The sequence below is a fragment of the Pyrus communis genome, chromosome 11, assembly GCF_963583255.1.
Source record: "Pyrus communis chromosome 11, drPyrComm1.1, whole genome shotgun sequence".
In the NCBI taxonomy this organism is placed as follows: domain Eukaryota; kingdom Viridiplantae; phylum Streptophyta; class Magnoliopsida; order Rosales; family Rosaceae; genus Pyrus; species Pyrus communis.
The window spans coordinates 21,736,321-21,752,790 of record NC_084813.1 but is presented as its reverse complement, the minus strand read 5'-3'; the positions used below and the strand labels follow the sequence as shown (position 1 = coordinate 21,752,790).

Sequence of the window (16,470 nt, the reverse complement as noted above, 5' to 3'; positions counted from 1 at the left end):
TTTTCAAGAAGCACAATACTCAACTACTGGCCATACCTACTCAATAAATTTTCAACCAAAAGAAATTGGTATCGAGGAATCTCATTAAATTAAGTTTATTTTTTCATGATTTCGAAACAATATGCATCATGTGGTAGGAAAGTGGAATAAATTTATTTCCAATTCTTTGTAGCCGCCCACTAGTGATCCCATGCGTTTGGAAAGGAATTAGGAAGGATGAAAAATGGATAGGATTTTACTCTTTATGCGTACATGCATTTCACCTCATGCTTTTGGTATATAATAAACAAAGAAAACGACAACTATTTATTATTTTATTTTCTTTGTTTGGTCTACTGTATCCCTATTGCATTACGAAATTACTCACTCTTGAAGAAAGAGCAAGAATTATGATGAATCAAAGTTGACGGAGGGTTGGCTTTCAACCAACTTTGTCCTCGCCTCATTGCCTGCAAAAATTGATCGATAATATTTATGACTCCATTATGTTGGAATTATATTCATGTCAATCACATTTTAATATGTACGTAAAAATGTATTTATGCACGCATGTTAATTTGTGGATTGACAATAGTAGTAATAATAACAACATTAATGTATGAATTGTAATGGGTAGGGCAAGCACTTCCAAAAAACCTATTTCCCGACGAAAGAATTTCGACAGGCTAAATAAGGATTTCATCGTTAAACGTTTTACAACTATTTCCCAACCAAAGGATTTCAAAATATTTTTTTGATTTTATTATACAAAGTTTAAGTCTCTAAAAAATCTAAACGTTAACCATTTTTGCCCAACAAAGTGTTTTATTTCGTCGGATAAAGTTACTTTGTCCGACCAAAGTCGGTACGTCAAACAAAAGGTAATTTTCGGTAGAGCATCATGTACTTCTAACTCGGTATTGTCACTGAAGATGAGTATGATGACTTTATTGGAATGTCAATAGTAGCAATCAATAAATATGAAAGTAAATAGATATAAAATCAATAAGACCTTTAGGTGTAACAATCAAGTTTTATTAACTAATTATGTATTACAATGTAATAGATACACATATTTGAATACAAGTGACGTTGTAATACTACAATGTATAGTATGATGCTCCCACCTAAGAATTTTCTCATAAAAACGAATTAATAGTGTTAGTATATGAATGACTTGATAACAACATGTTGATTAATGTTACGGTAGTATGACACTCACAACCAAACATTTCTCATACAACCGGATTAAACCATTTTTTCGAAAGAAATAGCTGAATCATTAAGATTAATTAAGAACAATCGTATAAAGAATTTATATTTGGCCTTTGGCCATAATGAAGTTGGATAGTTGTTCAATCCTAGAGTACATTAAACAAGTATTCTTTAGCAAATTCACCGAAATCCAAAATCCAGAAGAATAATCCACACTGGTACCTATCCATTTCTAACTTAGTATCGAATACATAAACCACCTGAGTGAAATGGTTGGTGTAGTCTTTATTTTCCACTAATGAAAATGAGAATTTCTGTCGACGAAGGTTGGTTGAGTTGGTAATCATGTTGCCAGTAATTCCTTAGAAGAAAAAAAGACAACGAATTTGCTAGAAAATGACTTTTCGAACTTAATAATTCTTTAGAAAAGAGAAAATGACTGAACAATTGCCAAATCAAAGAGCAGCCACATTGGCTTTTTATGAAATACTCCTGATAACTGTTTAGCAGCCAAACTTTGCTCATTACCATCCTAAACTACACCAAGCTTAAGAAAAGAGTTTGATTTCGGAACAACTAGAGGAGGATACTCTAACCACTGGTTCACGACTTGCAATTAGAATTTTTGAGGGAAAGGTACGATATTGATTGATAGAAAGTAAAATACGTACAATATTGAGGATAAAGCATATAACAATAGGTATCGATAAAAATCTTGTTGGAATTTTAACCTGATCGAAGGAAAAAAGAGTAACTTACACCGTAAAAAGTTAACTAGTACTATCCTCGATAAAAATATCTGCAATTATATCAAGTGGTTCTTTCAACTAAGTTGTACAATCATTGACACTCAGACTAAACCGTGCGATCCTGTGTGCTATCTTGTTTGCCTACCTTTCAATTTTTAAACTGTTAAATTTATTTTTTATTTTTTTAAACAAACAATATTAGTTACATTATGATGAGCAGAGTGGATTAAGTCTTACAATGATCCAGTAATAATGTAATTCAAATTCAATTTTAGCAAGAATCAAACTTAAAACCATTTATTTACCAGTGAAAATAAATACTACTAAATAGTAATACTAAGCAGCTATTAAATTTGTTAAGCAGGAATAAAAAAATTTCAACAAAACAAAGAATAAAAAAATGAAAAGAAACCCAAGAAACTGGAGTTGCGTGTGGAGTGCCGTTAGGACCGAGGTGTTGGCAGTGTCCACGTAAAATAATCCAACTAGGATAACTGTTTAGCAGCCAAACTTTGTTCATTACTATCCTCAGCTACACTAAAGCTGAACAGAATAGTTTGATTTCAGAACTACTAGGGGAGGATACTCTAGCCACCGGTCCACGACGTGCAATTAGAAATTTTGAGGGAAAGGCACGATATTAATCGATAGAAAGTAGAATACGTACCATATTAAGGACAAGGTATATAACAATGGGTCTCGATACAAATTTTGTTGGAATTTTAATTTGATTGAAGGAAAAAAAAACTCTTCACCATAAAAAATTAACTAGTACTATCCTTGATAAAAATATTTGAAATTATATCAGGTGGTTCTTTCAAACTAAGTTATACAATCATTGGAACTCAGATTAAACCGTGCAATCCTGTGTGCAATTTTTTTTGCCTACCTTTCAATTTTTAAACTGTTAAATATTTTTTTTTTTTAACAAACAATATTAGTTACAATATGATGAATAGAGTGGGCTAAGTTTTAAAATGGTTAAGTAATAATATGGTTCAAATTCGTATTTAGTAAAAATCAAATATAAAACTGTTTATTTACTAGTGAAAAGAAATACTAGATTGTAGTATTAAGTAACTATTAAGGAGGAATAAAAAAATTTCAACAAAACAAAGAATAAAAAAATGAGAAGAAACCCAAGAAACTGGAGTTGCGTGTGGAGTGGTGTTTGGACCCAGGTGCTGGCAGTGTCTACGTAAAATAATCCAACTAGGACGTCCCGCCTTATAGGATAAGCATGATATTTTAATTTCATAAACAAACATAAAACCCAATATAAAACAAAGCAAACGTAAAAGATTAAATACTTAACAACTATGAGGTGGTCCAGTTTCGAGAAAGAATTTTAGACTCAGTATTTCACAAAGTATGTTTTGAGTTTGATTCTTATATTTGGTAAAATCGTGCGATGTTGGCCTACTAACTAAAATTTTTTTGTGAGTCTTCTCGGTTCAGCTCTCTAGAAAGGTTGATTGATGTGGCGAAACCATCAACTAGTCTATTTAAAAAAAAAAGATAATTAAATACTAATTTTAGAGTTAACTCGTGAGTCAGAAGGACTACAATTCTCTCTTCTTCTTTTTCCATACTCTTCTTTCACATTTTCTTATTTTACCTTCTTTTTATTATAAAAAATTAATATAAAATGTTAACGTGATTTAACCGTAATCGTTTAAATAAAAAAAATGAGAATAAGAAGAAAAAAAAGAGCATAGACAATCTTACTCCGAGTAAAGATCCCTCCAAAACCGTTGGCGAATAGGTCATGTACTTTCTAGGGCGCCCACAGTCCCTACCAAAACCGGAAACCGACACCCTGTTTTTAATCCCCTCACCCGGTTTTTCCCGAAACCAGTACGACCTCCCGAAAACCAGGAGCTTTTTTCACCCTTTTTCTACTCCAGCTTCTTCTATAATTAATTTCCCTTTTTTATTCTTTTTTTTTTTTTTAAGAAAAGAAATTTTGCTGTTTCCTTGGACCCCACCCCACTGATATGTGGCGATTCGACCGCACCCTTGCACCTCAACGTGGCTGCCACGCGCCACTTCCATTTTTTAATTAATTAATTTGTTTTTGTTTTTGTTCCATTAAAACAGCGAGCTCTTGGAACCCGATTCGACCGCACCCCGACACTGAACGTGCCTGACACGCGCCGCTCTCTTCCCTCCTCTGGTTTTGTTCCTATCTGCATGCCTCTCCACCCTTTTCCCCACCTGTCTCTGCCTCCGCCGTGCATTTACCATCTTACCCTCACCACTGCAATCGTAATTTCCTTGAACTATCTAAATCAAAGTTCTTGAGTGTAACGTAGTAATGTTACACTTACTATTTATTTGTAACATTTTTTTAATAAAGGTAGAATTCACCGATATATCTAATCTTATCTATATTGAAGAGATGATACGAATAAATGATAATAATAATATTTTTGTTTCAGAAATTCATCTCTTTCATAATGTACACTAAACATCAAACATCATTATAGAAGTTAACTGATAAATTTCTCACCTACGAATGAAGAGATCACTAATATTATAATGGACTACTAATGTGTCTATAATCTTTTGTTTATGATGAGGTTCTTCACACATCCCTTTTTATATTTGACACACATCTCTTTATTTTGACTGCCGAATTGGATTCATGGAAAAATGATCAAAATACAAAAATTAATAAAAAATTATGTGAAAGGTACAAAGAAGTGTGTGTGAATTACACTATATTTTATTTGGGATAATGCTGAGGAGACCAAATGTAAGAGGTACAAAAAGTGCGAAATACACTATATTTTATTTAGGGTAATGCTAGGGAGATTAAAATTTTAAACTAAAATTTGCAAATCAAATAATGTGTTATCAATAAGAAATAAGGACGTTAATCAACGTTTAAATAATAATTCAATTATCAATAATTAGATTATTTAATTTATAAATTTGATTTAAAATTTTGATATAAAAAATTTAACCTCCCTACTATTGTCCTTTTATTTGTTTATAATTACCCACCAAATATTTCAACTTCAAAATTCTTGAAATTGCAAAACCAAAGTAGTTTTCCCAACTTGACACCCATCCCATCAAAAGGGTGAATCCCCAAAACCCAATGGAGGGAAGCAAAGGCTCCCACTAATTGGGAGTTAGCCTCACGCGCTGAAATCGAGAGTCATGAAAGAAATTAGTACAATGGATTAAGCAATAATAAAAATGATTAAAATATCTAAACTAATGAATCTTAATCCTTGAGTGTGGAAACCAGTGTCTTATTTTGCACACAATTAAAAAACAGCTGCGTCCCCCACCAGCCAGTGGGCAGAGAGAGAAAAATGGTAAACCCAGCAGCTCACCCCATATAAACCCAACCGCGCACCCTTCTTAAATCCCCCACCCTCCTCCTCCTTCTCCAAAATCCTAAACCCAAGAACACCACTTTCTCTCTCTAAATATCCTAAGATTCTCTCTCTAAATACCCAGAAAAATCCATCTCTCTGTTTTGAAGAAGAAGAAAGCGAAAATGCGGATAAGCTGTAATGGATGCCGAATACTCCGCAAGGGCTGCAGCGAGAATTGCAGCATCAGGCCTTGCTTGCAGTGGATTAAGAGCCCGGAATCCCAAGCAAACGCCACCGTCTTCCTCGCCAAGTTCTACGGCCGCGCCGGACTCATGAACCTCATCAACGCCGGCCCCGAACACCTCCGCCCTGGTCAGTCCTCTTTCTCTTTTGATTTTTCCGGTTGCATGTCGTTATTTTCCGCCATTTTGTTTTCCCGAGAAACAAACACAATACAGGGCGCTAATAGTTTTTGCTTTTGGTAATACAGCCATCTTTCGGTCTTTGCTATACGAGGCATGCGGTCGGATTGTGAACCCGATTTACGGGTCGGTCGGGTTGTTGTGGTCCGGGAGCTGGCAGCTCTGCCAAGTCGCCGTTGAAGCCGTGCTGAAAGGCCAGTCGATTACGCCGATTACTTCCGAAGCGGCGGCGAATGGGCATGGTCCGCCTCTCAAGGCCTACGACATTCGCCACGTGTCCAAGGACGAGAACTCGGCCGCGTCCAACGATCCTCAGAAGGTTAAGACCCGGTACCGCTTCAAACGGTCCGCTGTCAAGCCGAAGACCAATAAGGTCGGTTCCGGCTCGGGCTCTGGCTGTGGCTCGGGAGCTGATGAATCGGCCAAGCCGAGTTGGACTGGCTGCTCTGCGGACAAGTTCAACCGGTCGATGAGTCACGAGTCATCGCTGAGTCACCAGTCCGAGGCGGCTGCCACCGTGGACGGTGATAGCAAGGAATCGGAGAGCATGATTTCGTCCGAGACGGCTGAGGCTGAGCTCTTTTTCCGAGCCGAGCCAGAGTCGGCTCGCAAGCGGACGGAGTCTGTTCAGGATGGGGAGCTAGCTTTGGAGCTGACGCTTGGGTTGCAGCCGCAATCACGTGCCAACCACGTCGTTCCGGTGAAGAAGAGAAGAATTGAGGCTGGCTTCGGCGGCGTATCGCCGGCTGACGACGGCGCGTGTAAAATAGAGCTGGGGCTGGATTACGTGGCTTGAACGGTGGAAAAAAAAAAGGAAACGTTAAAAACGGTTCAGTTTTGACGGCTCAGATCGGTTCTTTTGTTTGGCATTCAAGGGATGAAGACCCCTGCTTTTGTTCAGAGTTGTTTTAAGTTTCTAAGTTTTGATTTATTACCTTTTTACCCTTTGTGAAGCTGAGGTCAGATGTACAAATGTGGTTTTGACTTTATCCTTGAACTTGCATATACAAGATGGTTAATGAACAGAGGGACAAAAACTCAAAATCTTTTTCTTTGAAATTTACATTTTACCAATCTATCATCCTTAATCCCGAAAAATCTATCAGGAAAATACACCGATACTATGACGTCGGAACAACATTTTCATGAGAATAGAGTAGCCAAGTAAGAACAAGTAGAGAGACGAGTAGAGTACAGTAAAGTACCAGGTGGGCATGGAGAAGGATTCTCTCCTTTCATTTTTTTTTTTATTTGAATAGTTACGATTTAGTTATGTTAACATCTTATATTGATTTTATTTTTATTAGAGATAATAAGATAAAAAATAATATATGAGAGGAGGTGAAGGAAGAGAGTGAGAAGAGAATCCTCCTCCGGTGGGCACTGCATGAAGCCTTGGTTTCCCTTGGACACATGGCATTGCGCATGCAAAAGGCCTTTGTCTGGTTTTATGGGTTTGTTTCGCCAAAGTGAAGGATAAGGATAAAAATCTAGAACGGATACCATCTTTTTATTCTTTTTTCCATCTATTATTAGTCTCCCTTTGAGTTAGTTTGAGTGCTGATAAGGAGAACTTGTATGGTGGCACGTCACATCGGCGTTGCATAAGTTACATTGTATTATATCAGTTATCTGGTTGTTAAATTGGTAATTTTATTTTTTATAGATGTCTATGAGTATATCATGTGGGTGGGTTTAGAAGTATCCGTTGCTTTTGTCTTGATGGTTAATACAAGTGAAGAAGTCTTAGGTTTGATTTTCGTTAAAGACGAATTTTGAACCACATTATTACTAGTTCATTGTGAGATTTAGCCTATTCTCCCATCCTCTTGAACGTAGATAATATCGTTTATTAAAAAAAGTTGTGCGGCGAGGCTACAATGCTATAATGTATTGAATATTTTGTCATTTAAAGCCTTTAAATCCACGTCAACGGCTTTTCAATTTTCTCCGACTACAAGATTGTAAAACTTTGCAAGTTGTGAAGTGTTTTGTTGTGCGTGTGTTTGTGTTAATTGTAACTCTTTGAATTGTTAAATTTTGTAGTCTCCTATTTTGTCTGATTTTTCGGTTGATATTCAATACTCTGGATACTTCGCCGCTTAGAGCCTTTATTTCTTTGATAAGTATGTGATTGGATCTAAGGCAATAAGACCAGCAATGCTTTATGGCACAGAATGTTGAGCGGTGAAGTATCAACATGTATATAAAATGGGTGTAGCGAAGATGAAAATGTTTCGTTGAATATGTAAGCACGCGAGAAAGGATAAGATTAGGAATGAGGATATCCAAGGTAAAGTAGGAGCAGCCGAAATTGAAGGAAAGATGAGAGAAAATCGGTTACGGTGGTTTGGACATGTGAAATAAAGGCCTGACGCTCCGGTTAGAAGATGTGATTACAGGACAAAGGTTCAGGGCCAAAGGGGTAGAGAAAGATTGAGGAAGACTTTGGAAGAGACTCTAAGAAAAGACTTAGAGTACTTGGATCTAACGGAAAATGTGGCACATAACCAAGCGCAATGACGTTCTAGGATTCATACAGCCGACCCACTTAGTAGAAAATGGCTTTGGTGTTGTTGTAACTAAGGCTCTAAGTGACGGAGTACTTAATACTTTAGAGTTAATATAAATTTTCGTAAGCTGTGAACTACTTTTCGTGTGTGTGTTAATTATAACATTGTAAAATTTTGTAGTCTCTTATTTTATTGCGTTTCGCTCTTTAGTCTCCTTACATTCTGCCTATTTGTCATGATAAAATGTCGTTCTTTAAACACCAAAGTTCAAATTTCATTTGATGTAAAATAGAGTACCTTAGAATAGAACATCCCCTTGTTAAAAGGAAAAACCACATAAAACACCAAATTCCCCAATTTTTAAGCACCGTTTTGTAGAAATTATGGGACTAGTGAAATACCAAAACATTCTTAAGAATTTTTCCCTGAACCAAAACAATTGGAGGAAAATGACGGAGGAGGACCATAGTGCGACACTGACTAATTGGGGTTTGAAGGCCCAGCTCACACATAAATCGATATCAAATGAGTAACTGTGTCCCAAAATTTAGAGTAACAATATCGCTCGTAGTAAAAATGAAGATTAACCATAATAACAAGTTGTTCTAAACAGTATGTAACAAAAGAACCAAAAAAAAAAAAAAAATCTACTTTCTATTACTTGGAAATTCAAAAGAAGAAATCCTCAGAAACTTGAAATGTGTAATTGAATTGAAAGATTACAAAGCTAGGGATCCTATACAGTGAAAACTGCCTTGTTCTAAGCTAAATTTTCTGGTTGCTGCAATGAGGCTTATTTTTCAGACGCTCTTTCTTTAGTGCCATAAATTTAGCTGCTATGTCATCATACTCAGGCAGCTTAGGGTGGACGTGAGTAGGATACTGGAAGGCGTCGGAATATGATCGTTGAAAGTCTTCTTTGTGATTGTCCTTGGCTCTTTCAGGCGGCATTGTCACGGTTCTGAAATAAGGAGGCACCGTTTCCTTTCTTGCACTCCAAGAATTAGTCACATTTGGAGATGTAGAACTATATGAGGCACGCCTGCATCGAAAATGCGATTCCTCCACTCTTCCTTTCAGCACCTTGTTTTGCGTATTGGGATGCTGATGATCCGGATATGTGAAAACATTGTACAGCATAGCTTCATTGCCATAGCTCTTCCTCCTCATTCGCTCTCGAGGCACTGCACGCCATTCGACTCCCCTGTTCAATTGTTCATGTCCATGAGTTGGAAATCCAACCCTAGTTGTAATCCCTCTCTTTTGCTTCCACGGTTGAACTTTACAATCAATATTTTCGTCATTTCGGATGGGAAAATAACATGGATTTCCCAGAGTGCAGCCACAGCTTAATATTTTTGTATCAGTTCCACACCTACTTTGATTTTTCAGATGCTTTCTGCCATAGTAACTTTGACATTCATTATCCTTCAACCGTTGATTTTCCTGAGAAACCGATCTCTTCCTCAGTCTTTTCCCACTTCCCTTCCAACTTGATCTCCTAGGGCTTTTTGACTCGGAATTCTCACTCCACGTCTCATAACAATCCACATAGCTGAGATCACAACTGCTTTCGAGAGTCTCCCTCTTCGGTGTGATAGCTTTGAACTTGAAGAGTCTTTGGTCCTGGGAGTCTACATCTCTTGTTGTAGAAAACTGAACCTCTTCTATGTCATCAAGGTAAATCACAATATCTCCATCTCTTGTTGTAGCATGACTTGTGCTGCCAGAAGTACTGCCCCGACTTTCTTCGGTGCCCGGGGTAGATATATTTGGAGAACCAACTTCAGAAAAATTCCCTTCAATCAGTGGCGTAGCTAATGAAGAACTAGCAGAAGTTCTAGATAAATTAGAATCAGCATCTACGAATTCTCTTTCGATTTCTTCAACATTTAAAATTTGCATTTCAGATGTTTCGGTCTGTTCATAATAAGTCTGGACATCCGCATCCAGTACTTGATGTCCACTGATTTCCTTCACCTAATGTGCATTGAACAAGGGACTCAAATTCTAAATTTTAAGTATGATAAAAGCTATATAATAGCATAAATGCTCTATACATATATATTTATTGAAGTATGTAATTTGTAATTACCTTTTGTTGCCATTCTGAATAGTACTCAATAGCTAAAACCTCTGGTTCGATGCAGTAATTTCTTGCTATTTCACCGATCAATGTATGCTTCATATCATCTGTTACCGACTTTTCGGAGAGTTTCTCTATTACCTGTAGTTTTGGATTTTGTTAGTTTACACCCTTATGAGACCAACAGAAACACCCTTTAAAAAACTTGTTGCAAAATCGAATAACTTGACATCGTACCTCACGGTTCACCAGATTCCCAGGGAGTAGTTCAAGAGCACCCATTGTGAATTTCTGCCCGTAGCGTTCACCGAATAGCTTCCTGATCCCCCTTAGCTGAGGCAGATCCCCACATCTTGCAGAAGCATATATAAGACTTGAAACCGCCTCATTTATGTCATTTGGGCAGTCCCTGAAAAACCACACATTGCAGCAAAAACACAATTACTTGAGATCAAGTGGAGGAAAACACAAAAACTTAGGAACAAAATAGGAAAAATTCAAATCAAGGCATACTTGCGTCTGCGGATGTAAGGAAGGTGGATGAGGATGAATTCACAGAAATTGTCCAACAATTCATACAATGCTACTACGGATTCGTCTTTGACTATCTGCTCAACCTGAAAAATGAGAAATGTGAATTTAATTTTCCATGCAGCAGAAATTTAATAGTAACTTGTAGCACACAAGCACACCTAAAGTGTTAATAGTAATTTGACAATAAAGTTTTCTCGGTAGCACTTTAATTTAACCGCACCACTTTTGTCACCCCAAATTAGAGAACTAAAACCAACGAGAAAGAAAAGTAAAAGAATCCCAGAAAACACAGAATTGTTGGCATCACAATAATATCAAGAAATTCCAACAAAAGCATATTTTCTGGTGGTTGTACTTTTATGTTTTAACTAACAACTTTCTTAACCAAAATGCTTCTGGGGGAATCACGGAATTCAGAATCAAAAAATGGTAACGAACTCAGCTACCAGATTAGTTCAACCAACTATATTTATTGTACTATGAAATAATTAACTAAAATATTCATGACGAATTAAATGAGAAAAACAGAGAAAATGTCACGGGGTTTCAACTGTTACATTCATACCCTGTTGAAGGCTTTGTCTTCGTGACCGCATTTGATCAGCTCCGCCACGTCTTCGCGTAGTTGCCTCACAATTGTTTGCCTCTTGTTTTTCAGCAACTTGAGCCGGCACTGCACCTCTTTGGTCAGCCTCTTGCTGTGACCGAAAAACAAGCACACACAAAACAAAACAATGAGTTTGGTTTATAGAAGAAGAAACCATGATACATTTCCAACAAAAGAAAAACAGCTTCAAAATTGCAAGTTTTGTAGTAAATTACCACTTCGAAACCTTTCGCCACCCGAATAAGATGTCAAACATGTCTACAATTGCAGAACAAATTTTGGGCTGTTTTGAAGGTGAAAGAACAAAATGGTAGCAATGAAAACCAGCTTCATTTGCAGCTAAAGCTTTGAGGAATTATGGGAAAGAGAGAAAATGTGAAGGAGAGAAGTTGAAGAACTAGTAACCACCATGACAGTTGGGTTGATCACTTTAGGAGTGGGTTTGAGAAGGTTTATAGAGAGAGAGAGAGAGAGAGAGAGTGGAGGCACGTGACAGTTGTTGGTCTCCTTGAGAAACTGCTCCCACTGCAAGTCTTTCGGGACACTTGTGAGGCCACTACGGAAACCCTCGTTAATAGAGATTAGGCAACGGGACATGGGGCTAAATTTTTTGCAAAGGTCCGTTTTTTAATATAATTGTGATAATTGTGTGTTGAAATGAAAAAAGGCTCATTGTTGATCATTGAAGAGACAATCTAGGAAAAAGGATTGCATAATGATGATGACTCCAAGAGGAGACAAAATGAGAAGGAAAAAAATAACCCCAATTGAAGTTTCTTGATCAATAACTTACTATGGATTATGGTTTTGATTTATTTTATTGACATGGGTACTAAATAGATAATAAAACACGTTATGGACTTGTTTGAAATTGCTTCCTGCAACGGTTATTCTTCTTGCAAGAAGCATTTCAAGTGCATTTTTGAGATTCACTTGCATTTTTACTAAAGTTTGGTACCAAAAATATTTTCACATTTCAGCCATTTTAAAAGTACTTCCAAACATAATCATAGTAAAAAAATATTATATTTTTAATTGTAAATTTGTTCTTTTTAGCAGAAAAAGTTCTATTTTCCGATTTTTTGAAAAACTTATATAGGTATATTTCCTTGTTTTCTGTTGAAAATAAAGAAATTGTTGATCAAGCCAAATCACAACAATCCCTGAAAATTCATCTCGAATGAAGTCCGCCGGCTCCAAGAAGCCAGAACAAAGTGGTCATGAATCAATTAGAAAGTGGCAAAATCACAAAAACACAAAAGCTATATAAACACGGGCTGAAAAAAAAAAAAAAAAAAAACCGAATTGGACGAAAATTGGTTACAGAAACTTCGATAGCAGAAAGTTTATATAGGCATTAAGATTCCTAATTTCAGATAAAGATGAAAATATTGTGTAATGAAATTGTGCTCTTTAAATAGTAGGTGTTTGTTGAAAAGTTTCAGGTTCGATTCACATGAAAACATAAAAAAAAATATAGAAGTTGTGCTTTTGGCCTATTGCATGGCTTAACTTGACCATGTGTATCGTTCTAATTTTATCGGATGTTTCAAAAAAGACACTTAACACCTCTCTAATACGTTAAAATATCGTTGAAAAAAAATAAAAAACATAAAAATAAAATGTTCCAAGTGTGAGTTTGCCTTTTTCTTTTTTGAAAGAACAAGAGAAATGGTTAAAATCTTTTAACCACGAATAAAGAGTACAACGGAAAGACGTATTACGCATAACATTATTGAGCCAAAAATTGGTATGGTTGGGAACAAGTCCTTTAAATAGAATTACCCAACTTTAACTAACATCGAGACCTTTTGTATTAAAACTCCACACCTGATGGATTGAGCAGGTGGCCAAGTGGGGACAGTATCAGTATTGTTGGAGTAGGCCCATGACCCGTCTACCTGAAATTTAAGATGGTATCAGAGCCAAGGGACGGCCTTGTACTGCCATGTGAACGGATGGTCACCTTTGACCCCGCGCAAATGGGTGAGCCTCGACTTGGTTCCATGTAGCCAAGAGATGTCACGTGAATGGGTGGGTCACCATTGGCCCCGTGCGAATGGGTGAGCTCCAGCTTGGCTCCACATGGTTGCCAATTTGTGGAACTTCATGTGTGACCCATAAAATAAGGTCTCACATGCGGGGGAGTGTTAGAATTCCTCTGTCCCACATCGGCTAGAAGACTTGAGAACAAGCCATTTAAATAGAATTACCTCACTCTAACTAACACCGTGACCTTTTGTATTAAAACCCCGCACTTGACAGATTAAGCAGGTGGCTCAGTGGGAACAATATCGGTGTTGTTGGAGTGAGCCCATCACCCGTCTACTTGAAATTTAAGACAACCTTAACACATGCATTGACGTTGGACCCCATCTGATCATTCTCCTCCTTGTCGGATAAAAGTGATAAAAGAAAAATAATATGTAAACGCAGAAGCTCCTTCACCTAAACAAAAGCACAAAATGGCTGCGTGGTTGGTTGTTTTCCAGGAGTAGGTAATCAAACCCACCTCTCTCTCTCTCTCTCTCTCTCTCTCTAAAACTAGTAATTTATGAGTAAATGTTGAGCTGGTGACCAACTGATGCCACAGGGGCATGCTGCATACATGAGAGATGCCATGCAATAAGGTGCAGACCTGCAGTGTTGAGTTGGGGGAGCAAAGCATGGCGTGGTGGATAAAGGCAAGCTCCAATGATGAATAATGATGCCCAATTTATAAGATAACCAAAAAGGTGGCTTGCTCACTCTCACAACATTCATTTTGTTGTGTTTCTTTCTTTGATAATCGTTAGTGCACTCCGCACAATGGAATGGATTCTATTCCTCTTTTCTTCTTCCCTTTCTCTTCCTTTCTCATATCCTTCTACGTAGTTAATATAGTGTCGGTAGCAGTCATGGTTTCCGTTATTTCGATCTCGTTTGCGTGCAACTAGATTGAGTTTTTCTTATGTTCTGTAATTTGATTTGCTGATTTCTTGTGTAGTATCAAATCTAACCAACTTTGTTGTAGCATGTACGTAACAATAATGTTTGCAAGAAATTAATAAACCACGATGCGCAGATACTTCCCCAGTTTTTTATTTTATTTTTATAGAAATTTGAGATGTAAAAGCCATAAGATGTAATGAGTATTTTATATCTCATTCATTGATGTGTTTTCCGACAAACAAGAAATGTAAAATATTTACATCTCCAACAAGAGAAGCTGTGTTACCTTGCACTTACAAGTGGTAAGGTGGACTGACCCGACTACACAAGGATCTCCAAAACAAGAGGAGGCATGCATAAACTAACAACCAAACCAATCCCAGCAAAAAGAAAGAAAAATAAGCTCCCCAAGTTGATCCAAAAAAGTCTTTAGTTACGCTGATTTTAAACATCGGTGTTGTCGCAATGTATTTTTTTTTTTTTTTTAAACAAACGATATTATCTACACTAAAAAGAGGGTGGACTTAGTCTCACAATATGTTAGCAATAATGTGGTTCAAATTCGACTTTGGCGAGAATTGAACCTAAGACTTCTCACTTACAAGTATAGAAAAATATCACTAGACCGTATTACTAAGTAGCATCGGAATGTATTGTTTACTATTTGATAATATAAACAATTGTCTAACAATAAGGACATTACTCTTTTTTTTTTCTTTTTTTTCTTTTTATGAGTACATCAATATTTTTACAGTAGGAGGAGGGGAAGTTCAGCTAAGCCACACAATGAGCAGCCTAATTTGATATCAAATTTGTCATCTATGAAATTCGAACTTAAGATCTCTCACATTACTTATATACACATTTCTTTTGGAAAAATGTATCACGCATATTTTTAGGATCGTTAATGGTTTGGGCCGGGCTTTCGCCCATTGAGTTCCAGCCGGCCGTCTGGAGCCCTACAACCACATGATGACCCTTACGTGTGTGTTGAAAATTATTGATGAATCCCAATAGCTAGGGAGGTGTCAAATACCACGTTCATCTTAACGAGTGTTTTTAAGTAGAAAAACAATGTTAGTGGATTCGATAGTTGTTATATGAGAAGGAAATTGATGGGATCGAACCCGTATATTCGTATTTGACACAAATAGATTATTGTATATGGTTTACAATTCAATTGATCCAATACATGTTTTCATGATCAATTTCTTCTCGAAATTGAAGGGAAAAAAATATTTGCAAAACTATTCATGATCTGATAATTAATTACATGTTTCTGACCCCATGAACCTTCCTACATTAGTGTTGTAACACTCATCTATACCAATGCATGCACCCACAGAAAGCAAATTAAGGTTTGGTTTTGTTTGCTTTCTTGTATATAGGACACATTTATAACAAGGTGGTTCTTGAACAAAAGCACCGATAAACCATGCACGTACGTCCAAAAAAAGGTATTTACACAAGGAAAAATTAGTATCTAATCCTTATTTACTGATATTCATTGACTGAGACTTTATTAGTTTTAGATTTAGACGAAGTCCTTAGCTTTAATGTGTTAATGAATTTGCATGTAAGTTACATAATTTGTTAAAATAAAAATTAGTAATTGGTTTAGAGTTGTAATACCCACACCTTTATTAAACTCCTAACTAGTATATGCGCCCACACACAAAGTGTGTAAAATTTTTTACTTTTGTTTTTAAAATTGAAGGAGAGATGAAGAAGTGAGAGAGAATGTGGGAATGCGGAGAGATTGTGAGAGGTTTGTTTTTTATTTTTATTTTTTTAAATTAAAGATGATAAAATCACCTGCAGGTGAGGGCTTAAACAAACAAAAAAAAAAAACAAAATTTTACTTTGTTAAATTACGTTATTGTCCTTAATTTTTTGTTGTGATAGAAAACAAAAATGTATTTTCACCTCTTTTGGTTCACAAAAATAGTTTCATCAATATATAGTTTAGATTAATTTTCAATGCAAAACATTTCCAAATAAATTAGAATAAGTTTCTACCCATTAATTTTTTATAAAAATATTTTTAATGTTTTAATCTTAAATGTACTTTCATATAATATTTTTATTTTTTTTAATCTTAA

The 16,470-nt window shown here is 36.4% G+C and overlaps 2 protein-coding genes across 2 annotated transcripts; one reads left to right on the top strand and one right to left on the bottom strand.

Annotated features, from left to right (window-relative positions):
* Positions 1 to 5,317: 5,317 nt before the first annotated feature.
* On the top strand, positions 5,318 to 6,749 carry LOC137708298 (LOB domain-containing protein 41-like). Its single transcript, XM_068447343.1, has 2 exons — positions 5,318 to 5,647; positions 5,766 to 6,749. Exons 1-2 carry the CDS (start codon positions 5,458 to 5,460, stop codon positions 6,491 to 6,493), a joined length of 918 nt encoding a protein of 305 aa, XP_068303444.1. The 5' UTR covers positions 5,318 to 5,457; the 3' UTR covers positions 6,494 to 6,749.
* A 2,226-nt stretch (positions 6,750 to 8,975) lies between these two features.
* On the bottom strand, positions 8,976 to 11,693 carry LOC137709207 (uncharacterized). Its single transcript, XM_068448311.1, has 6 exons — positions 11,653 to 11,693; positions 11,396 to 11,528; positions 10,810 to 10,913; positions 10,534 to 10,705; positions 10,306 to 10,437; positions 8,976 to 10,190 (listed from the first exon to the last, which is right to left on the bottom strand). Exons 1-6 carry the CDS (start codon positions 11,691 to 11,693, stop codon positions 8,976 to 8,978), a joined length of 1,797 nt encoding a protein of 598 aa, XP_068304412.1.
* Between the last annotated feature and the right edge of the window lie 4,777 nt (positions 11,694 to 16,470).